This window comes from Falco cherrug, chromosome Z, assembly GCF_023634085.1.
Source record: "Falco cherrug isolate bFalChe1 chromosome Z, bFalChe1.pri, whole genome shotgun sequence".
Classification (NCBI taxonomy): Eukaryota; Metazoa; Chordata; class Aves; order Falconiformes; family Falconidae; genus Falco; species Falco cherrug.
The window spans coordinates 40,117,212-40,141,401 of NC_073720.1; the positions used below are offsets into that span (position 1 = coordinate 40,117,212).

General features: G+C 37.0%; 1 protein-coding gene across 1 annotated transcript in view; it reads left to right on the forward strand.

The window, feature by feature from the left end:
• TRPM3 (transient receptor potential cation channel subfamily M member 3) overlaps nucleotides 1-24,190 on the forward strand; it is a 286,239-nt gene that overhangs the window by 114,282 nt on the left and 147,767 nt on the right. The window contains exon 2 of the mRNA XM_027800386.2: nucleotides 23,757-23,836. Coding sequence (XP_027656187.2) covers nucleotides 23,757-23,836 — 80 coding nt within the window. The remainder of the gene's footprint in view (nucleotides 1-23,756; nucleotides 23,837-24,190) is intronic.

Sequence of the window (24,190 nt, forward strand, 5' to 3'; positions counted from 1 at the left end):
ATAGTTTTCCTATGACATTAAAATTTTCTGCTGTCTAGGTAAAGTACTTGTTTCCCTCCTTTAAAATCATGTATTTGTCTTCTGTTAAAACTAATTAGTGCATTTGAAAACCTAAAAGAATTTCTAAAATCAAAGACTGGATTTATAGTATTGCTTAATGACTCTGGCAGACTGAGGCCTTAATTCAGAAAAAATTCTGTATTTGGAAAAATATTTAGGTAAAATTCATTATATTGTTGAGGCTTAGATTTAAGAAGACATGACTATCTATGTATACAAACTCTCTGCTGAATCAAGGCCTAAGAAACAGGCTTAGAGAATTCTCTTTGACTCAACAGAAATTTTTTTTCTTCTTAAAGGAAAACTACAAGCACATCTGTTCTGCCGAAGATGAGATGAGAAAGTTATCTGTGTGTCTGTCATGTGGAATAGCAGCCCCCCAGCACATCCTCTGGATTTTCACTGGAGATGAAACCTTGTCTCAACAGGGAGACTCCAACCCAGTGTTTGTGTGATGGCTTAGTTGTGTCACACTGGGAGAAGTCAGAGCAGAGATCCCAGTGCCATAGGGCTCAGAGTGGCTGCAACGCCCATGTATTTCAATGGGAACTGAGATCATTTAGCATGTTTCACACCATGAACCCTAGGATAACAAAAGCAGTGACCCTCCAACTAATCTCCAGTATTATTTACACCAATATTACATCCCACACAGAGTTGACTTTTACATTTTATGGGTATCATAATTACTGCTGTTGGACTAGAGCAAAGTTCAGTTAATATTCTCACTTTTGGCCAGACACAGCTTTCTGAGGTCTGTGCCAGAGATAGTTAAAGAATGGTTCAAATGGCGATCTCTAAGGCTTTGAAAATATCTGTGGGAAATAAGCTGTTCAGTTGTTCTTTACTGCCATAATGTATTAGAAGTGACATTGCTAAAGATGGGCTCATCTTTCTGGTCCAGTAGACCAATTGAGGCATTCATATTTTGCAACCCATGGTTGCACAGTTGTTGGCATCACTTCTCCCCTTACAGTGGCTTTGCGGAAAGCCCTATAATATTTTGTGAAGCCTTTTAATACCTGTGTTTCCAAGGAAAGAGCCTGTGAAGATTAAATGAGAACTAAGGGATGTTTTTTGACCATATATGTGAGACATAAAAAAAGAAGTAATTTTCGCATACTGCGTTATTGTACAGAGTTAAAGGGAGAACTGCAGTTGGTGAAGAATAGGTCAGCAATAAAAATAAAATCACTGATTTCTAATGGTCTTGATTTCAGTTTGGCTTAATGATTGTTACATAGGTGTCTAAAGCCTTCTGGAATGACTTAATTTACATTTTGCTGGTTAAGATCTTTTCCATTTATTAACCATATTTTGGAGGCATTCATTTAGCAAACAGATCCCTGATTCACTGAGATACTTAAGCATTTAAAATAGCCCCATGTTCAGAAATTTTGCATGTACCTTTTAGCTGTCGTGGTTTGGGTTAAAAAAAAAGCTGCTGTCATTCCATATCTGCATGCACAGTAGCACATCTATCCTTGCAAGGCTAACCAATTCAGTACTTTGAGGCTAGTTATACATCTGTTTGATTGATATCCATCTTTCATAATCCAGTTAGGTTTTCTAGAAGTGCACTCCACAGTCTCCATTAATTCCTACATTTTGCAGCCTTTAAAAAGATAATCTGATATCTTCATTTGACTTTGTCAGTTGCTCGCTGATTTTTTTTTTCATTTCCTCTTAATTTTTCTTCAACTCTAACATAATTTCAATGTCACAATAATTTGCTTCAATTAAGGCAGACTTTATTTTAAATAATCTTGTGGTATAGGGAGGGGAAGATGAGTGTGAAAGATAAAAGTGCTTACAACACGATCTCCACTATTTACCTAAATTACCTAGTGCTTGTTTCTGATGTAGCTCAAGACAGAGGTTTCTGTTCACATGTTGGGCAATAGTATTAGTCAGTTTGTCAGTGGTAAACTGTAACTCAGCAATCCACTGAAGCTAGAAAAGCAACAAAGAAGAGGTTTTTCACTCATGACAATTAATTTCACAAGTATGAAGTTGAGACTATATACGTTAGATAAAGCATCCTGCTGCCAGTGAATTTTAAGTAAAATTGCTAATTCTATTTCTCAGCTTAAATTCTAACTTGCTTCTTTTTGTCAAAAGGCTGATGCTTCCACCTATAATAAATTTTCAAGTTTTGTGGTATAAATTTCAACTATCAGCAGAGAGATCTGAAAAGAGTCTCATAACACTTTTCCGTGTGTAAGTGAGATTGTTAAGATAAATAGCAGGACTGTGTTATACAACCTGCAGTGAGGCCATAAGGCATTGGTGATGAAATGGAGCTGAGTTAATTGCAATACATCACTGAAATTGTTCTATACATAACTCTGTAAAAGCATTGCTAAAACAGATTTTTCCTGTAAGAGATGCATTTGTTATGATTTCAGATGAGATCTTAAAGTATCAGATCATGCCCCTGTAATTGTGTTAGTGTCCGTGTTTTCAGAAAATGGTTTGCAGTACAGTTCTTTTGTAGTAAAAGAAATTGATGTGGCCTTTGGCCTGTTTGGTAAAATATCATAGGGTGGAGGAGACTGGTGGAGGTAAATAGAGGAAAGCGGAAAGGCCTTGGTATCTATTAAACTCTCATGTGCTATTGAATTAATGCACAGCATAAGACAACTGAACCCATTTATCTACATTTGCATAGCCGAGCAGAAATCCAGATACGGGCAAAGCATAATGATTTCACCAGGTTTGCTAAACAAGGATAGACTGTATGAGATCAGATTATATTACTCGGTTTTCAGAAAGATACCATACATCTTCCTTTTCCAACACGAGGTAGCCTTTCTCACCTTGGCTCCTGTGACCAGCAGGTTTCTGCTGAGTGCTCCCTCTCTCTCACCTGGTGTCCTGGGGCAAGACAGAGCTCCAGTCCCTCCTGTGCATGCATGGTGGTGCTGGGCATGGCACAGCAGGATACAAGAGCACGAGGGTCTGCCACACAGCTACATGTTGCGTGGAACTGAGAAGTAAGAAACAGGAGGGAAAGCACCCAAACCCTAGCAGTGTGCCAAATAAGTTAGATCAGATGCAGAACCTCTACTACAGCATACTGATTATCCCCAAATGTTCTGTGTGAAGTCTGTGGCTTTCTAAAGGCCTACCACAGAAGGAAAGTTTTTGGGTTTTTTTTTTTTGGTTGGCTGCTTTTAAAATGTTAAACGAAAGAAAGCTAAATGTAAGAATACTGATGCAATTACCAAAAAACTCATCAGTAGTGGATTTGGGATGTGTTGATTGTAGCAGAAACATATATATATATATATATATATATATATATATATATATATATATATATAAAATAAGCTTAACTAAAACTTCAGAGCTAAAGCATCCCAAATGTTTTGCTTCTTGAAATATGGAAGCAGGTTCACTAGAGGATTCACATTTATTTTTCATCATCCTAAACCAACAAAGGTGATTTCTGTTCCAGAAATGGTTACAGACACATGGTGTTCAAGTTGCCCTCTTGCAGGGCAATTTTTCACTATTACCTTTGGATCTTTGTGGCAATGTGTTGAAAGTGTGCTAATGTGTTTACTGCACATCCGCAAGTGGCATCCCAGCAATTATGGAACACAGGGCCAGCTTTGACACAAGTAGAGTCTCAGGAGGAAAAGACATTTACCGCATCATTAAATAAGCAATAAAGGTTTAAAAATAACCTTCCATTTTCTACCTTGACACAAATACAAAGAGATCATTAATTTCTGACTGCAGTTAGAATAAATGCATACAGACTTTGTTGTGGGTTTTTTTGTTTGTTTGGGTTTGGTTTTTTTTTTCCCCAAGCAGATTACCTGGAAGACCCTGCACAAAGGCTGCATAAATCATTCTTGTAGCTAGGGCCTGAAAGATTTAATACAACAGGAAGAACATTCTAAATTTGGTTACAAAGAAAATTAATTTTGCAAGATATTAAGCCTGTCTGGGCAAACAGTTGTCTCTTGTGTATTTTGGATCAAGCTCACCTTTAATGTAAGCACACACATCTCACTTCAGTCAACAAAGTTTGAAACTGAACTTGACTCAATATGTTTAGATGCAGGTGTTAGTCATTTATATATTTAGTCACAAAAGGAAACCTGTGATTGAAGACTGAGGATCACTTTTTGGTCTTTTTATTGATGCTAATTGCAAAGCTGTATTGGTCTTGGAAACTGGAGGTAGAAGTAACAGACACCTCCATGTTTTCTGATTACCAGCGAGTTGATATCTAAGGTTTTTTAAACTTTTCATATTGCACTTAGATTCAAATAATTATATGGAAAAAAATTTAAATGCAGAAAAATGGATAACTAGTACAACAGAATAAATCTTAGCTGTTTAACACAGTTGAAGCTATAGCCTGAAGCTGTCATGACTAATTACTCAATATGAATTTCGTATTTCATTTCAAGCTTAAAGAAAGAAGTACATCTGAAATCAAGAAATGGTAGCATCTTGCCTTCCTTGTGCATTGAAATCTATGACAATTAGTGTTTGGGGAATACAAAGTTGGATCTCCTATGCTTAAATATGTGTGCAATAAATATGCAAAACCCCCAAAATTTCATTACATTCACAAGCATGCTGTGTGCTGCCATATAGCTAATGCTCTGGCAGTGATTTCCTACTTGGAAAACCCTTCTCAGGCTTTTAACAAAACATTTGTTGGTGGGAATGAGCTCAGTGATAGATTTTTCTGTGTTTGGAGATGCTACGTGCCTTGAAGACTTCATACTAAATATACTCATCTCATCACCTTCCATGCCACCTGTACCTGTACTGTTGTGTTTTACAGTCCTTCAGAATCTCAGGACCACAGATATTTATTTATTTACAATAGCTTCTCAAGCTGTAGGTTACAGTCTTGAAAAAGTTGTGGAGACTTCAGTGAAGGTCATGTTGGTCTAAGTCTTAAGAGAAGTCCTTTCAGATATAAAATTTAACTTTTATGTTGACTTTGCTAACAGCAGTTGAGCTCCTCCAAGGACAATAATAAAAAGCTACATTATTGGCTGCAAATACTTGAGATAGCTAGGGAATGGATAGCTACCTTTAATTTCTGACAGCAACTCAACTCTGTAATGTAGAGTTGTGTGTGTATCAACAACTGTGGATAGTTATCACAGCCTTGCTCCTTGATCTGCCTCCTCTCTGTTACCGTAAACACCCCGTATAAAACCTAACCACAGATTCTCAGCCTGTGGAAGTTGGTAACAAGATACTCTCCCTGGTGACACAATCAACTAATTATATTAAACAGCAACAGCCCTTACAGAGGTATGCAAAATGCCTTCTGAGTATTAACAAAATATTTCAGGACAAAACTATGTATTAACAAGTCTGACTAGTCAAAATTTTTAAATATACATAATTTTCAAGAATATTCGCTTTTTAAAGAGTTTGAGGTTTTATCTTTTCTTTTCTTTCTTTTTTTTTTTTTTTAATAATGTGTGGGTTTTTTTCTAAGGGAATAAATCTCCCTAACACTGTTGGTTTGGGGCTGCTGATCTTAGATGCTAATTGTAATGCAAAAGTCAGTGCCTTTGGAGCTGCAACCTTCCCAAACTCTGAATGAGTCCTTGTGTTTTCTCCATGCATAATTAAGAAGTACCAAGAGCACTTTAAATCCTCAGAGATGGAGTGTTCCTATATCTTTTTCTTTTTTCCTTTTGAAAAGGTGTAAAATTACTGAGGAAACATAGGAGAGAAAAGGAAGAGAGGAGCATTGCCAGTTGTCTTATGATGCAGTCCTCTGAGTTGCTGAGAAATCAGACTTCCCTCCACAGCAGCAGCCACTCTGGCTCAACCTGACACTGTCATCTGCAGAGTTTTCAAGCAGATGTGGCTGATTTGAGCCTCATTCATGCTGTGAATCTGTGATTTTCAGCAGGCTGGGTAAGATGAACCACTACAATTATTTTCAGTTGTAATATGTCCTGTTGCAAACCCTGTCCTGGATATGAAGTAGCAGGCATATTATCACTGTTAACTCCACCTTATTACGTATGAGTGTGGCCTGGAGAGACTCAAGGAAGCTCCATTAGAGAGCACTGAATTCAGTTGTTGAAGACTGCTATATGTTAGCATGTCCGGCACTGAAATAAAATCAGACAAGTTCAGGGCTGAATTGACTCTGCATTTCATTGATGTTATACCACTGATTTCAGTGGCTTTGCCTGTCAGAAACTAAAAGGAAAGTTTGCCCAGATGCAGTCCTCACCTGTTATGTCAAAAGATGAAACTAAAATCTCTGTGCTGCAGTTTCCCACTGAAATTCACTGAAGTCATCTCTGCTACAATGTTTATTTCCTACTCTACTGTCAGGCTGAAAATAGTGCAGAATGTCATTAATTCCTAGGAAAAATAATAATAATTGGTGGTGGTGGTGGTGTTAATAATAATAATAATAATTGCACTTGGTGTGAAGTCTCCTTTATGGAATGTAAACTAAACTGTTCTTAGAGTAAATAGTGAAGTTCTATGCTGGTAAATGTACCTTGCCATAACAAGGTTATTTAATTTGAATTATTTTGCATATGGGAAACAGCATAGTTTAACAGCAGTAGTAATAAATCAAGTGTACTTACTCATTTTTTTCTCTCAGTTGGTAATGAACAGCTTTCACCCTAACCAGAATCCTACTGTGCTGCAGCCAGTGTGGTTATACAGACTATTGCATGCAGCCACCACAGCAACTTTATTCCACTCTAACCAGTTTGCAAAGCTAGCTAGAGCTCTGTGTTAAAAGAGCAATCAGTAGTATCCCTGTATGACTCTGAACTGAGCCTTTCCTCACTGTCCCTTTTAGTTTAGCCAGAATTCCTCTTCTGGGGAAAAACAGGAGCCATTTTGTTATCACAGCTCTCTCATAGAAGCAGAGGTATTTTTCCAAGTGTTTTAGATACAGTTGCTTCCGTTCGGTTATTTTCTTTCTTTTAATCCTCTTTTCCAGGTCTTACTAAGAATTAGGGTTTTTATTTAAACAAAGAATTTCCAGTGTATATCAGTCACAGACTAAAATAAACATTATATTAGAATTCACATGACCTATTATTTTTAATTTAATTTTAAATTATCATTCCCTAATAAGTCAACAGTGAAAAATAATGGGGCAGACGTCTTCATTTAATATCTAAGATTTTCTAAATAATCTTTTAATATATTAGTCTTCAATGAGTCACTGACTGCAGTGGGTACAGGATTATTCAAGTTTTTGTAACCTTTCTTAATATTGCTGTTCAACCAAGAATAAAGTTGTCAGATAGAAAACTATTTACAGAAGCAGTTCGGAAAATAATTAAATTCAAAATAAGAATTAAAGATGTTCTAGCACATGTTTTTTTCTGGTTTTTTCTTTTCTGATCAGAGACCAGTGTCAGATTTTAGACATACATTTTGTAAGACATTCTTGATGGTGGCCTTAATTTATTCTTTTTAAAAATTAAACCAGTCCAAGAGAGTGCTGTTGGGGTCACCATAGTTTCTACGTTTGCTGAACTATGGACACCTCTGTAAGTCAGAAAACTGCCAGTTTAAAACACGTAAGCTAAAAGTCCTATAGTAATGTCACCCTCAGTAGTCCAGTGGAAAATTCATTCAGTGGGGTTTTTTTTGTGTGAGAGAGAACAAATTAAAATAACTAATCCACTTCACTGAACAATATTTAGCAGAGCTCAGAGGCTTCAATTAACCATAGTTTAATAAAGGTACTAATCTGTATTAAATGAAATTCTTCAAGGGCTCACATTGAAACAATGCATAAGTAGTAATCAGCAAGTCCTGACAGAGGGGCCTGCTGGGGCAGATAGCTGGAATGTGCTGCGTAATCAAATTCCAGGAGTTTAAACCCAACAAAAACAGAAAAATTGCTCAAGCCTTTTTTAAGTAAAAGGTGTTTGGGTTTATTTTCCCCCATCACTAGATTTTAATATCCAGCATATTAAAAACTGCATATTCTAAAAACATTACATTAAAATCCTTATTTCAATGTCAAGTCAAAACAAGAAAGTAAAGCTGCTTACGTGTCTTCCCTGTATTGACTGCCGTCATACAACTTTGCAAATAGTAAGACTAAGCTTCTCAACTGGGTTTTTTCCATCTCTGTACTATGAGTGTTCACTAAACTCAGAAGCTCTAATTAGCCGCAATTTCTGTGTTTAATTCCTTCCAGTATCCTTTGGAACATTGCAAGCTGCACTCAACATACAGGGCTGGAGAGCAGCAGCGTTTTTTATCCTCAGTCATATGTACATTTGTGTGTGTGTGTAGAATTGAATAACCTTGTGGAGTTCAAGATGATTAATAATATCACTGTATTGTTTTTTAACAGATAATATTGGATTGGTATTAATTTAATGAAAGGCCCATACCACCTAGCTTTCCAAAGTAGTTTCAGCACAAGGAATAAGGGTCTTCAGACATGGTTGTGTTCTGATGTCTGTCACTGCAGATCTTAGTGCAAGTCTCATAGCAGGTAAAACTGAAAAAAAACCCCAAACCAACCAAACAAACCAAAACAAACCAGTTTAATTGCTTATTAGAAATATTCACATCAATCACTTCGTGTCTAGGGACTCAAATTCCAGCTTGGTGATCAGTGGAAGAACAGACTGCCAGTCGGCAGTCCTGTCTGACCCCTCCCTCAGCAACACTGAATTCCACCTTGGTCTTTGTGGGGTGACAAGGTGGAAATTGTACTCCCATACCAGTGGTGTTAGTGTTTTATACTGCTTGGTCTAAGCTGTCTTACATCACAACTCCGCTTTCTCTTGTAGACCTTTCCAGGTAAAAAGAGTGAGCTGTGACTACCCTGACTGACCAACTGATAGGACAAGTCATGGCAATGCTTATTTCCTTGAGCCTATAGCTTGCAACTGAGGTCCAGTGGTTTAAGGAAGTCATTTAGCCTTTATGGGGGAGCCTATAGAAAGTATTTCAGTACTTCATAGAAGGTCGTTTCACAAAATGTGTCTATTCACATAAAAATATTTCATTAGCTGCTGAAGGAAAAAACAGAGGGCAAGATCTACCAAAACATAGAGACACTCTCTTCTTCCCGTCTTTGTGTGCAAATGCCTTCACAGTGTCTTGGCAGGCTTTTTCCTGCAGTTGCACAAAAGTTGTAAGCTTAATCCGCTGTAGGTGGTTATCATCCATCAACAGCCTTTATCAAAATATACATTTCAAATTTTGGAGGAGAAAGAGATACGGAGCTCAATCCCAGAGAGTGGTGTTACTGAGTGATGAATATCTACAACGTTTTGCCCATGAGTCAGTCTCTTTCCAAGGCTTCATCTAGTGTATTCATGTTTGCTGTTTATTTCCAGATTAGTGTAATGGAGATCCCCCACTCCAGGTATGTATTATGCCCATACATGTATGTATACAGTTGCAAGAATTGTTGCATGTAGGGAACCATGCAACAGCAGTGCAATTTTCCTGTTGAGACCATTTCTGGCAGCTGGTACCTGAAACTAGTACCCAGGATCAGCTGACTGTTGTGGCTAAAAGCACAAGGAGGTATGGTAGCAATGTGAAAGCATGGGGCTTTGTTTTCCTCATTGCTAGGCTCAAGTCCTTCAAATTTTCCAAAGTCATGACAGTGGGGGTTGCCCACATAGAAGAATTTAAAAGGATTTGAGATTTAATGAGGCCCACCCAGGTTCACTATAAAATTGTAATCCTACTGTTAATTCAAGGATTAAAAATGAAACTGTAGGGCTGGCTTAATAGTCCTGTTAAGTCAAAGCCAGAACGGGCTGAAAGAAGGTCTTTCAGTAAAACTTTCAAATATGAAGCAAAGCTAAATCCATAAATTAAAATAGGATGGAAAATCCAGTGAAATATGCTTTTCTAGATTATGTAGGTCATCAGTATGTGTGGATACACATCGTGGTTGATATGATTAAATTCTTATACAGATCACCTTTAAAGTTATTTATTTTACAAGAATTTAAAATTAAAATCCTGCTTGAGTTTTTGTGTCATGTATTTTGCTTGAGGAATTCAGCAGATTGAACCAAGTTTCAAACTTCCTGAGACTAAGATACTAGCTGATCTTTTTCAACTGCCCTTCTAAAGTAAGACCCTCTGTTCAGATCTAACAAAAAACACTAGAAACACCTACTTGATTTATATTTCCTGTGATTGTCTTCTTTTCTTAATTTGTGATTTAATAACCAATTCTATCTCAAAGCTATTCTTTTCCTTGTACTTTGACTCTCAAGAAAAGTCATGAAACTTTATAACATCATATTTGATGTTTGTTTGTTTAAAGAATACTAGGTGTTTATTCCCATTTAAGCCACATGGTTAGCACCAAACATCAGGGAGAAAACATGAATAACGGATTCATGTGTGCAGAAAGAAAAAAAGTGCTCAGACTTTTATTATATACATCTTGGAAAACTGTGTGTGCTTGTACTGTCATAGTTGAATCACAGAACAGTTGGAACAACAATTGCATTGAATAAAACGCATTATATTCAACTTTCTTTGCCAGTTAAGAGCGCATGCTGAGTAACAGCCTGTGAAATTTCACAGTCCACAGGGAAAAAGAGAAATAATTACTGCACACATGGAAATATATGACAAAAAATATATTGCATCATGCACTTATCTTCAATTAGGCTCAAAATGTAAGTGGTAGAATTATGCACTTTTTAGTGTTATCTGTGTGAAGTTTTAGTTTTCCCTTTTCTGGAATATTGTAGGGCTCCTAGATTAGTCTGACCATTTTCATTGGAAAGCCCGGGGGGGGGGGGGGGGGGGGTGTGGAACTGATAGCACTAGTCACAGTGGTATTTTTTTAATTGAACTTGAATCAGTATAGAATGTTGACAGAAAGAAGGAGAAAGCAATGTTTCATTGCCAAGGGGAGTAAAGGAGCAGCGATCAACACTGGAGCTTACAACCTGGATAAAAAATATTGTAGTGTGACAAAGGTCTTCAAGTTCTCAAGTCTAGTCATGATTTTGAGTCCAAAATACTAAAAAGTTAGTGAAAATTCCTTGGCATAAAAAAATCAATGCCTTGTCTCTTGACCCTGACAGATACATGAATGACATGGAATTCTTGTGGGCTAAATACAATCAGAAATCTATAAAATACATTGCTAGGTTTTGCATGACTGATTTTTGTGTTGATGTAGCAATATAGGTCACAAAATAATATTTGATGTGAACCTTTTTTTAAAAAAATATTGAATTACATAATGCTATAAACATTTGGTGAAGAAATACAGCTAAAAACCAGACATGTGAAATGTTCATCATTCTATGAAGGACTGTCTTACTGTTGCAGATTTGCTGAACTATGACATTTTGAATATGCTGCTTGCATCATTACACAATTACACATGCTTCCCCCATGGGGGGAAAGCATAAGCAAAGTGCATAAAAATTTTCTTGTGTTGTTCACAATATCTGAATCAGTGTTTATCTGAGTGTTTCAAATTGATCATTCACTCCCATGGCTTCATAAATGCTCATATTCTCTAGATTTTTTCAGCTTCTTCACTCATAGTTATGCAGATATGCTGTAGGTATTACAGTAAAACCATATTTTTATAAGGAAAAAGTATCTGTAAGGTATTACTATACACCTGATTAATTCAGGAATTTAATCATTAGGTTATACTATAGTTGTGTGGGGTTTTTTCCTGTTCTGAAACATAGGATTAGGTGGACAATTGAAACGTGGGCATTATTTTTCAGGAAAATCAAATGTGAACAATTTCTGGGTACTTAACAGGGAAAAAAATGGTAACTATACAGCTAAGCCTAGATTATAATAATGATGAAATACTATAATGCCAGAATCTCTAGGAAATAAAATACTATAATGACAAACTTCATAGAAGTGTTTCTAAAAGAAATGTGTTACTGCAGGGAGCAACTTCCCATTCTCAGAAACAGGTTTATAAGAGCCATGCTTTGGATTTACTATCAGTTTGCTGAAGCAACTAGCCACAAGATGTTTTTAACAACTAAAAGGTTTTTCTGCCTTCCACCCTCCTCAACAACAAAAAACAGTAAGGGCTTGCATGGGAGAAGATCTGCCTGGTAGCACACAGGACTTTTCTCTGTGATTTTCCATTGCATTGTGTCAGACAAGGGAGGAAGAAAGGTCTGCACTGGGAGGGGAGATATGCAGTGGTGTGGAAGGACCCAAGCCTGTGCAAAGTGTGATCTGGGGGGAGAGCGCTGCCATGCTCCTGGCCGCAGGAGTCACTGCAGAGGCCAGAGGGCTGCTCTCTCTTCCCCTACCCACCTCTGGTGCTTCAGGCTTCTTCTAAGAACTGCATCTTACCTCTTTATTCTGGCCAGACATGGGCAGGTACAAGCAACAAAAGTAAAAAGAAAGCATTTGCCTTTTTCAGTATATTATATGTTGAATATTTCCCATTCTCACTTGGTGCAAATGTCAGAGTAACAGCTGTGACTTGGATTAAGCTCTCAAGCGGAAAAGCTTGTCTTTATTTGCACTTTCAGGTTTGGCGAAAGGCAACTGTGAGTCAAAGTATACATTTTGACCTAATCTGCTGGGAAATGTTTTCCTTAGCTCTATTTGACATAAGTATCAAGGCTTGCTAGCATTTTTACTCAATTTGGTTTCAAATGGTATGTCACTGGCATAATTTATTAAATTCTTCCTTCTATTTAAGAGTTAGTTAAAGTAGTACATTTGGTTTCAGTTCAACATATCACTGAAATCAAAGGTCACAACAGATCACATAATAAAAAATGTCGTCTCAAACAAAAAAAATACCGGAGCTGTTCTTCAATGGTATTTGGATGGCAAATTAGATAAAGCAATATTGTTGTAACTTCATGGAGAATATGTCCACCATCTCTTCAGAACAACTTACATAAACAAGCTAATGTTGAAAGCACTGTTGTCAGTGCCACAAGTTGCCTATCAGAACCGAAATATATGGGGTGCAACATAAAACTAAAACAGAAATTAATAAAATCAAGTGTGCAGAATACTGGGGAGGAAAAAGTAAGAAATGCAGGTTATAGGACATAAAATGAAATACCTACATACATATAGGACCTGTGCACCTTAGGACCTATGTTGTGGACAATAAATTGGTGAGAGTGGTCCAGGACGATACCCCTCCTGCCTTCCAGCACAGCCTGCACACACAGATGAATCTGACATAAAGACGGTTACAAGAATAGCTTAGAGATCCTGGCTGAAGTTTTACCAAAATCTGGGGGATGAGTCTTCCACCTGGCATGATGCGTTTACAGCCTGGAACCCATGTTTTACTCCCATGTTTTGGTGTGGTTAGATGGCTTCCAATACCAGTGCTGATTGTGGATTTCCATGCCTGGAGCGTGGAGGAATCATCTGTTCTCTGTCTGTTCAGGATTCTGCATGATATCCAGGAAAATCTTTTAAAAAGTGAATAACCTCTGTTGGTAATACTTCATCACGGTGAAGGACATGCCTTGCAGCTGTGCTCTAAAGATCTATTCCATAGGTTCTGCCATATTGTTCTCCAGACTAGAGCAGGGTTAAGTTAGTGACAGAGTTTAGTGAATTAAGAGTAAACCACGGTGTGTTGGTGATTGCTGTGCCATGATAATGGTTTCTCAGAAAGGCCATGCTGAGTGTTGTAGTCATTTCAGCCCTCTGGGAACGTCTGCTGTGCATTAGAGCTTTGGAGCCTTAACATGATTCAAGCAGCGTGCTTTCAGTCTCTTTCTCACACCTGGTTTTGGTGTCCATTCATATACTTAAAGTCTTAACTTTTTTTTTTTTTTTTTTCAACCAGGGCTTCACATAAAAGGTGAAGAAACCGCAAAATTGCTTTCACGTTGACAGGTTCATCATGCCACATTTCCCATAAAAATAAGTCACGCTAATAAGTTTTGTGGCTCTTCAAAATTTTGGCCCTTTTTTGATTCATAGTGAAAGCGATTGATGCAAGTCTTCTGTGCTATCTTTAGAATATTACTATGCCCAGTCTTGTGAACCAGTCGCTTATAATTACTGGTCCCATATTCTCCGTCCCAATATTGACCACTTGACTTAGGAGCAGTTTGCAATCTTATATAATAAATTAAGACAATGTTCATAAATCATCTCTTTATAAAGCTGTTAACAGATATTTGGATAGAAAAGGCATGGAACTTGGATTACTAGTGAAAAAAGGGGGAGAAAAGGTGTGCCTGTTTGGGGAAATCATCTACTATGAACATGTTTCTTTCAATTTATGCTTTGGAATTTTAATGTAATTTTGTATCTTACCAGTTTCTAATTATTTTTTAATGTGTTAAATATTTAACTGTCTGATCTGCCCTTCCATTTTCTGAAACGCATCTTTTGTAGTTTCTTTCCATGTAGAAATTTCTGTCCTGCTACTTCTGCAATGAAGGTCCACAACTTTACACTGTTGTACTTTAAGACAAAGCTGAGAAACTTGGACAGGCAGTCCCAGTTTACGTCTAACAACCTTGAATATCTCAAAAAATGTCATATTCATCCAGCATATCTCATAGGAAACTTGCAGGTCTGGCTTTGTTTTCTCTTCAAAATACAGACCATATAAATAATTTCCTTTGGAGAATGAAAAACTTAAGTATCAACCTGAAATATTTCCATAAAATTTTATCCCTGCTTCATATGAGCTGTTGGTGTATCAGATTGGGCTATATACAAATAGGTAAGTTTACAATATTCTCTGTGCCTGTAAAAAGATAAAGCTATGAATACTTGACAGAAAGAGTACCTGCTTCCAGATCTCTCTTAGTTGCAGCTGAAGTCCACTTAAAATTATTAGTCCAAAGAGACAATAGGATTTAGACTATGTTGTGAAGTCTTTCTATGTGACTTGAAACATGTTCCATTTTTTCTAAGCTAATAATGCAGAATCCACATGACCCTGTCAGCTTAATGATGTGACGTAATCAGAAATCATAACATGTTTCATTCCAATATATGCAACTCGGACAGTATGATTATCAGCAGAAGAAAGCACAGTGCTGTTAGTTTATTCTGTATCAGACAGCTGACATTATCAGGTCTGAATAACAAGGGCTGATGTAATTCAAAACCACCTAGTTCCAAAATGCCAAAAAAACCCCCAGAATCAAGAATTTCCCTTTATGACACAGAAAACCTAAGAAGCATCACAGTTACACCAGACTGTGCTGCCAGGGTGAGAGATGCTTCTCCTTGGACTTGTCCTGTCTGTTTGGTGGCAGTGTTTGTGCATGGAGCTGGGGTGGCTCATTCTCCCTGCCGGGAGCCCAACTGTTACTCCCTCGTGCTGTGCCAAGCAAAACAGAAGGGAGGAGTTGTCAACAGGACAATGCAGAGGAGGCAGCAGCATGCTTGCCCCTGGTTTGATGAGTGAAAGTGGTCTCAAACAGGATGGCCTATAGGAGACACCTAGATGCAAGGAGCTCCAGGAGAAAAGGGAAGAGATGGTGAAGAAGCACAGAGGGGTATAGACAGGGGAAAAGGTGTTGCCCTACCCACGAGAAACATCTTCCAGTGTTTTGTCTTCTGGGTGTTTTAGTGGGCAGACTGAGTTTTTCCCCTTCTCAACTAAGGGAAGCTTCTCTTCTTTTGCACCTGAGAAAATTATGAGTTTGGCTCGGCAGAAGAGGAGGAAGACGAAAGGGCTGATCAGCCCTGTTGTGTCATCTCTTATAATGGGCCCTTCTCTTGTTCCATTTCCCGAATGGTGTCTGGAGGAAGGCTAGAAGGTCGGAAAACCAGGACTTCAACCAAGGCATTCTAGCAAAGGATGCCTGTGGGGCTACATTATGCAGGGGACTCAAAAGGGACTTGTGAATAATTGCACAGCTGAAAGATGAGATGCAATGTGAACAGTGGCATAAAACTGGTCCATTCGAATGTTTAAACTTGGGCCAGTATCTGGAATCCCGGTTCCTTCAGGCCCTTCATACAATTAGGTACAATTTAACTTTAATTGCTTCATCAGCTCAGCACCCACACAGTGGCTAGCAAAACCACCTCACTCTAATGAAAGAGCAGACAATGTGATAGCTGTCATACATTTGTGGGGTAGAATGAGCAATTTAGAAATCAAGTAGTTCAGACCAAAATTAGATTCAGTGCAAAACTCCTACATGTGCATTTTAACCTCACGATTTTTTATTAGACAGCATTGAGATCTGTCTTAATGTGAAGGTTATTTTCTTTCCTTTCCTTAATTTGAGGAGTTACAAATAATGTTACACTTTTTTAGAAGCCTAAACCAGGTTTACTGGTTTAAAAGACAGTCTGCCAGCCCTGAATGGCAGAAAAATAATTCCTGTCTATTGTACTTCCCAGTTACATAGTGCACCTATAAATTTCTGTGGTATCATATTTCATTACGATTTGTTAAGCTACATCTGACATAAATTAGAACTTCTTATAGGTATATTGCTGTTCTGTCAAATTTTTATTAAAACAACTTGATTTTTATAGCAGTTCTTTACAATTATTATTATAAATTCTTTACTAAACTGGAGTGAAATACTGGGTTTATGCTACATACTTCTGTGAAAGTGCTACCACAGTGCTCAGCAGTGTGGTGAAGACAACCAAATAATCTTTTGCAGGAATTCTTAGGAAAGGAACAGATATCAAAACAGTGAATGTCTGCTTGCCACAATACCAACCTGTAGGTCACATTTGGTGCACAGTTCTGGTTCCTCCCAGAAGGAAGGCTCAAATTAAGGGGCAAAGGTTTGAAGAAGGGCAGCAAGGGTGTTAAAAGGTAGCAAGTGGTTTCTACATGAGAAATTACTTGGTAAAGTGTTAATCTGGAGGAAAAAAGTTAAGAATCTTGAAAACCATGACTGGGATGAAGAAGAGGGATGGTAGTTGACGTAGTTGACTCTTCACTGCCTTTCTCAGTAATAAACGTCATGGGAAAATACGAGGGGTCACCTTCAAAACAAACAGAAGGAACTGATTCCCCCTGCAGCAGGGAGAAGGGTGTTAAGGGTGCTGACAGTTTGCATGAAATCAGCAGGCAGGTTTGTGGAGGAAAGGCCATGGAGTGTTACAGAACACATAGATATCACAATAATGGAGGAATTCCATGAATAGAAAATAGTTGCTGGCTGAGAAACTATTAGGAAAAAGCATTACATACATTTGACATGTTTTTCCTTTTCTCTAGCACCTATTTATAGCACTTGTAGAGACAAGGTAGTGGGCTAGATGAACCCATCACCTGATCAAATAGGGCTTTCTTGCTAGAAAAAGTTTCTTTACTTACTTAAACTTTAACCTCACAGCAGATTTGGTGAAATCATCAATACTTCTCTAAAGAATCATCATGAATGAAGTCAATAGGCTGAATTCTTCCCCTCGTAGGCCAGTACCCATAAGAAGGAAACAGGGGAATATTTTGAAAGTATCTTTCATTTTAATAAGCTTTTCTTTAAAATTTTTCCCTTGCACTTCTGCTGATCTTGGAGAGGTCTGTAGGGGCATGGTTGTCTACACTAGTTCTGGCATCTAATCATTCTCCCTGGTTCTTTTTGAAATGTCAGTCTTTCCAGTTAGTTTATCAATAGCATGGGTAATAATGACTGGTCACATATGCTTGGCCTATATAATGTTTTGAAAATACATAAAGCATAAACACAGATTTGCATAGCAGCATTAACAGAGACATATAATTTTCATTTTTGTTACCCTGCAGTAAGAAAAATTTCAGATATAATGCTTAAATCATGACCTATTGAGCAAAAAGTTCCCAATTATTTTAAAATTACTTTATTTCTTCTAAGCACAGTGTAGAGTTAGATCTGGTAAACAATGCTAACAGATAAATTCTGTAATATACTGTGGTAATAAATGAAAATGACTGCATTCTGTGCCCTCCTCCTACTCTATACTGAATACAGCTTGATTTTCAAGGCATTTCAAGATTGTTCTCAGAACAACTGTGATGATAAAGTGTTTGGGGAATCAGTTAGAAGAAGAACAAAACATACAGAAGTACAGCTTTACTGGGTAAAGGCCTGATGGCCAGCCCCTAAGATGCTAGTAGTAATAAACGTCCGTTAGAAAATGAAACATTTTGTAACACTCTAATGATTCCTATCTTAATGTCCAGAGAGGTCAATTCCTAATGCTTCAAGCAAGACATAAAAGTGCTTATAAAGCTTATAATTGGGCAATGCTGAAAGGAGGGGTAGAAATTTGGCTTGAGCACACATAGTAATAAGGTTATATTGCAGCATTGTCATCCTTTGTACTAATCTAGCTATAGAAGTTTACTGATAGAGAGTCTTTACTAAGAGACAGTGGGATTTGCAAAAGTGCCCATTTGATTAAGGAACATTAATCGCATCAGCTTGCAATAGCACTGATGCAGTTCAGTCACCAGATGCTCCTGCAAATCCTTGTCTGTAATTTGCTTCGGTAATACTCCATTGCCTGTCCAGCTGCTCTGCCCTGCAGCAAGGTAAAGAAAGGCTTTTAACAACACCTTTCTTGCCTAAATGAAACCTGTCTTATAACCTGGTTACTTGCTGGAGATAAACAAAGAAAGTTGGGAAGCAGGGAGTTAGAACTGCCTCCAGTTCTGCTCTGCTGAAATTGCAGGTTTCTAAAATTGTCACAGTCTTGGTGCTTTTTTAAAAATAATGTTAGTTCAGAGGTTAGCAGATAAGCATCCCAGATACATGACATGTTAAAATCTGCCAGATTTCGTCTTTCTGAAAATTTTCTGTTCTTGAATAATTTATAATATTTACTGTCCTCTTTCGTGAGGTATCAGTACTGAGCTCATTGCTACTTGCTGTTTGAGAGTTCATTAACAGTGAGCTGGGTTGAAAATTTAAATAATATATATGTTTGTAACAGTAAGTGTGCAACATCCACCTCTCTGAAAGCACTATTTTGCACTTGCACCATATTGGAAAAAACCAACCGTCTCTGCTTATTGGCTCTTTATTACTCCTCAAAATATAGGAATGTCTATGGCACTGGTAGTTTCATTGCCAGACAGTCATAACATTACCACATCTTTAAATGAACTATGGCAAAGATAGTTGTAATTTCCTGTAGCATCAGTGGCATATGCCAACTTTACTCAAGCCCATTTCTATAAAATACCCTTCACAGTGCCACCAGGTGACATATCCGAACAAGTACAACCATTGTTGCTTGCGTTGATGTGCCTTCTGCCGCAGGTTACATTGCAAGCTGAAACCTGAAACCAGGAACAATCTCCAGAATCTGGTCAAGTCCAAGTACTGAAGTTTCACTTCGAAGTCAGATGTCGATTTTTACTCAGTTACCTCAATCATACGAAATCTTTTCTTTGCTCCCTTCACTCTTTCTGCCCTCTCAACCAAACCAAATTCCCTTGTGTTAAAATGCAGTCTTTTCCTGCGTACTCCCTAGTTGTATTCTTTACATCACTGAGCTGTCTACTAGCTGCTCTCTTGATGCTGCAACTTTCTCTACCTTTGCTGTTTTCCACAAACCATCTTTGGTGTGATCCTGTGCTAAAGAAATCTCACAAGATGTGCACAGGTTTCTGTTGCTGTGAACTGTGTGCTAGAAAAATCTCACAGGTTGTACCTCCGCTGGAACAAGATGTATATATGTATGCATACAGAGTGCGTATATGTACATACTTCATATGTACATTACATACAAAAATACATGTACATAAAACTCAGGGAAACGAGAAAAAAAAGTATCTCATGACTTAGCCAGCCTAGCAAAAGTTTCTCAACATATGTGATGGTATAAGAATTTTAAAAGTTGATGGATATGCTCAGCCTTGAACATACTGGGCCCATCAGAGCTAATGTACGTACAGAGTAGTTAAGTGCTTGTGTATTCAGGAGTAGAGAGGGATTCCTCCAAACTTTGGGGGGTGAGGAGGGAAGAGTAAAAATATTTTATATTTGGAAGACTCTTGGAGTAAGTAGTTGAACACATATAATTGCTATGTCCTAAAAAAATCTAAGTGTGTTCATATGAAAAGGTTGTTCTTCAGTGCTGATGTCAAGAGGGTACAGTAAAGTACTTGTCCGCAAATTTCTGAACATTGAAGTTGCGGTTTAAGTTACTAACTTTTAATAAAGCTGAAAACAATGTAGTTGCTTGTCTCTGGAAGACAAAGGTTTATGTTTATGACTTTCTGAAAAGTTACATTCACTACAGTACAGAAACTGTGGTGAGAAACAGTGACAAACCCCAGCTTCTTTGGAAAAATGCCGTTGTTGATTACTTGCAATATATTTCAGCTGTGTATAGCTTTCTCACAGTTACCCAATAAACACACTGGTTTCATTCTTCGGAGATTAGCAATCTCTTATGTGCTCAGGTTCTTTCCAGCTTAGCACACTGTTTCTTTTGAAGGATTTGTTTTCCTGGGTTGAACTTAAGAACTCAGAGCACCTTATCACACTTTCACAAGCTTGCTCTCTAAGGGGGAAAGAAGAGGAGGAAAAAAAGGCCTGTCAAGTCTTGCGCCAGTTAAATCCATGCTCACAGGGGATTTGTTTTTCTTCTGGCGTCATATTAGGCGTTCAAACCAAGCGGTGTTATGAGGCTGCGGGTGAGTGTCCACCAAACCCTTAATGAGGCTAATCCTACAGCAGCACATTCCAAGCAGCTAATGGGTGCAAGGGCTTCGCTCCCTCTCACATCTCTGCGTTGTGGACGGACTGAGCAACTTGTTCGGGGGGGCGGTCGCAGATGTATTATTAGTGATCACCGGCAGCAGGGAAACGTGGACAGCAGAGTTTGCTCCAGGACAGACTTAAACCACCAAGTTTGATGCTCAGGTAAAGAAGAGGGAGAAAAAAGATTCTTGGTGGGATTTTGCAGCTAAGTTAATAAAGAGACTAAACCTAGAAATCTAAGCTGTGAGTAAACTAAAGCAAAGTGTAAGTATGGCATGTACTTTAGGAATTCACTGTGGACTTTAAACTGTCTTCTAAATTAACACTGAAGGAGTGTTCATGAACTAAGAGAAAGAGAAGGTAAGGTTCTTGCTATACTATTCTTCAAAATACTTTGTAAAATAAAAGTATTTTACATACTTTATTAAGTCACATTGTAAATAAGAGTTCAGTGCAAACTGTTTTGTTATTGATGTGTTGATTTCCTCAAGTTATTCCAGTTTTGTTATGAAGACTTTACAGCAGGTAACATAATTTATTATATCACTGAACCTTGTATTTCATTGCAAACCATCTCTGTCACAGCAGGATAACTGGCATGGGACAGTGAAACCAGATGCTTTCTTTTTAGTTTGGAAGGACAAGGAATTATGAAATTACTAAGTCGTGTATTTTGGCATTATGACTCTGTCAGGTAGGGTAATCTATTGTTTGAGATCTAAAAGCTGGAAAGTCTTTTTTTCCTGATGTGAATAAAAGACTTTTTAAATCAGACTATTATTTTTGCAATATTACAATCAAAGAAGTATAACGAAAATTCAAATGCAAATTATTACTATATTTAACATAGCTGGGTTTCTTTTCTACTTAAAAGACAGTATGAAAAAGAGTAGGAAAACATTTTAAGTGTTCATTTAATGTTTTTTTAAAGCCTGCTTGTATACCTAAGGAAAAAGGTTTTCAGTGAAGTACCTGTTATGGCACCTTTCTGTAATTAGTGGTCATCTTTAGAAAAGATACATTAGGTCTACATAGTAAGTAAATTCACCAGGGTAAATTGTTTGCAGGAAAATATGCATAATTTATGACATTTAATAAAGGTATTTTTAGGGACTCTTGTCGACTTGAATTATAGTCATATGCTGTGTAAGTTCTGCACTAGAAGCTGATTTTGAATGCCAGGAAGAAAATTAGGCTTACAAAAACTTTTCACGTTTTCTAAAGGATATTGCAGGCATGTATTTAGTGTTAAAACAAACAAGCATAAAGATAAAACTGACATTATTCTATAAGTGTTCTTTTTTTGTCAAAAGGTTACAGAATATGCATATGTACACAACAAATGGGGTTCATTAATCTGCAGCTTCTTATCAGTGTATATCTTCTTAAGGCAATATAGAAAGCTTGTGTACTCTTGGCACTCAAAGAGGAGAAATTTCAATAATGTGTGGCACATATAGTAAACTATGTCATTCAAATGTTAGCATTGCAATACCTGAACAATAATGGCAACTTCATTTCTTTCTGTACAGCACTCAACAAAAAGAAAACCATAATTTTTCTGTGTAGTTTAGCTTCAAAAGTTCTGCAGTAAGAGGGTCAAATGAAGTTCATAAAATTCACTCTGGATGTCTTGACAGTTCTAGAAAGTTTATAAGAAGATTTTCTTTGCATGCAAAGACTACTAAACTGAGAAATTAATGATGCGCTACACTTCTAAGATGATTTGACTGTATAATATACAGTGTTGTGGTGATGATGATGATGATGATTATTGCCTGCATCATAAGCTTGTAAGCATTATAAGTAAATTACAATAAATTAGAACTTCAAGGTACTCTCTCCCATGTAAAGTAAAACTTTTTCAGATTTTTCAGAATTTCTATTTAATTGTCTTTTGCTTAAACATGAAACAAACCTTGCCCCACATCTATAACATATTAACATTCTGTTTGCTACAGTAAAGAAGAACAATCAAATACAGTTCTATTTAATGCTGTTAACAGATTTTTCTTTTTCCTGACTGTAAAAGTCAGATTAGGATGTATGCCATTCCTACAAAATATGAAGTATAGCAGATTTTTCAAATAAAAATTAAGGCAGAACAAAGATAAAATATTGTTATGTAACATGAGTGACCACTAGATCCAGTAAGGGATTATATTCTGTGAAAAAGGCAAAAGAATAACTTTATCTGTACTGAGAGTAATAAGTAACAAATGTACCTATAAATTCTTACTATGGTACTTTATAGTTTATACTGGTGACATTCATTTACTCCAAAAAATGTCCACAGTTCACAATAATTTTCAAAAGTTCACTAAATAAAAAGTTTATTTATTTATTTAAATAAATAAATTTATTTAAACCATAAATTTCTGGGTTTAAACATGAAAACCCGTTTTAGAGGTTACACCAGCTGGTTGTCTGACTCATAGTGTATCAAAGTCTTTTGTGTCTTGTTTCATTATTTCAGAAACTTATCTTCCTGATTTTTTTTTAAAAAAATATTTATTAAGCTGTCCACGTATGAAACTGTGTTTTCTGGTTCCATGCTAAACAGTGCTCTCGGTACTTGTATAAAGAACTGCTCTGGAATCACAGTGTTGTAAGTTCTATTGTAAGACATTTATTTTCTACTTTGTGAGATTATTTTAGTTTTTTTTTAATTAGAGCTGACTTAATTGTATCACTTAAATGGAAATAGATTTTTTCAAGTACTTTTAATGAATAGGTGTGTTTTTCTTCTGTCGTGCAGAAAGCTTTACAATTTGGATTAATTCTTCAGTGGTTGCTGCTATGAGAATATAGATGACAGCATCAAAGTCATATGCCTACTGAATATGAAAACAATCTTAAGAGCTTGTATTGGGTGCTTAGCTCTAGAAGGGAACCATAGTTCTAATGGAAAATGTTTGCTTTGCGCAAAATGTGCACTGCATTCCTGCAAAGTCAGTGAAGTTTTCTTTTATGTTTGAAGTTCCTATTCAGTTGTACTTTAAGTCGTGTTTAATAAGCAAACAGAGCTCACGGCATTTCCTTTCTCTTTTTTAGGCACAGAAATCATGGATAGAAAGAGCGTTTTACAAGAGAGAATGTGTTCATATCATACCCAGCACCAAAGACCCCCATAGGTAATTACATGCTACTTGTATGAAAAAATGAAAGCAAATTACAAGAAAATATATGTGTGTGCATACATATGTGTATAGATATAAATAGTTTGTAAAGATTTATTTGATCATAAGGTTGTTGAATTACATCTGGAGTGATGGATTCCTATGGGCACTATTTGTTTACATTTCAAAACTTTCATCATCCAAAAAAAAGATAAATCAAAAGTGGCTCAGCATCTCTGTTTAATTTCCTTATCTTCTTAGTTCAATATTCAATACCTTGAATATTTACCTAGATTGGATGCATGACATATAATACAAAGAGAAAATTGTGGTGAACTACCAATTTAAAATATGTACTAGTTCATGCAA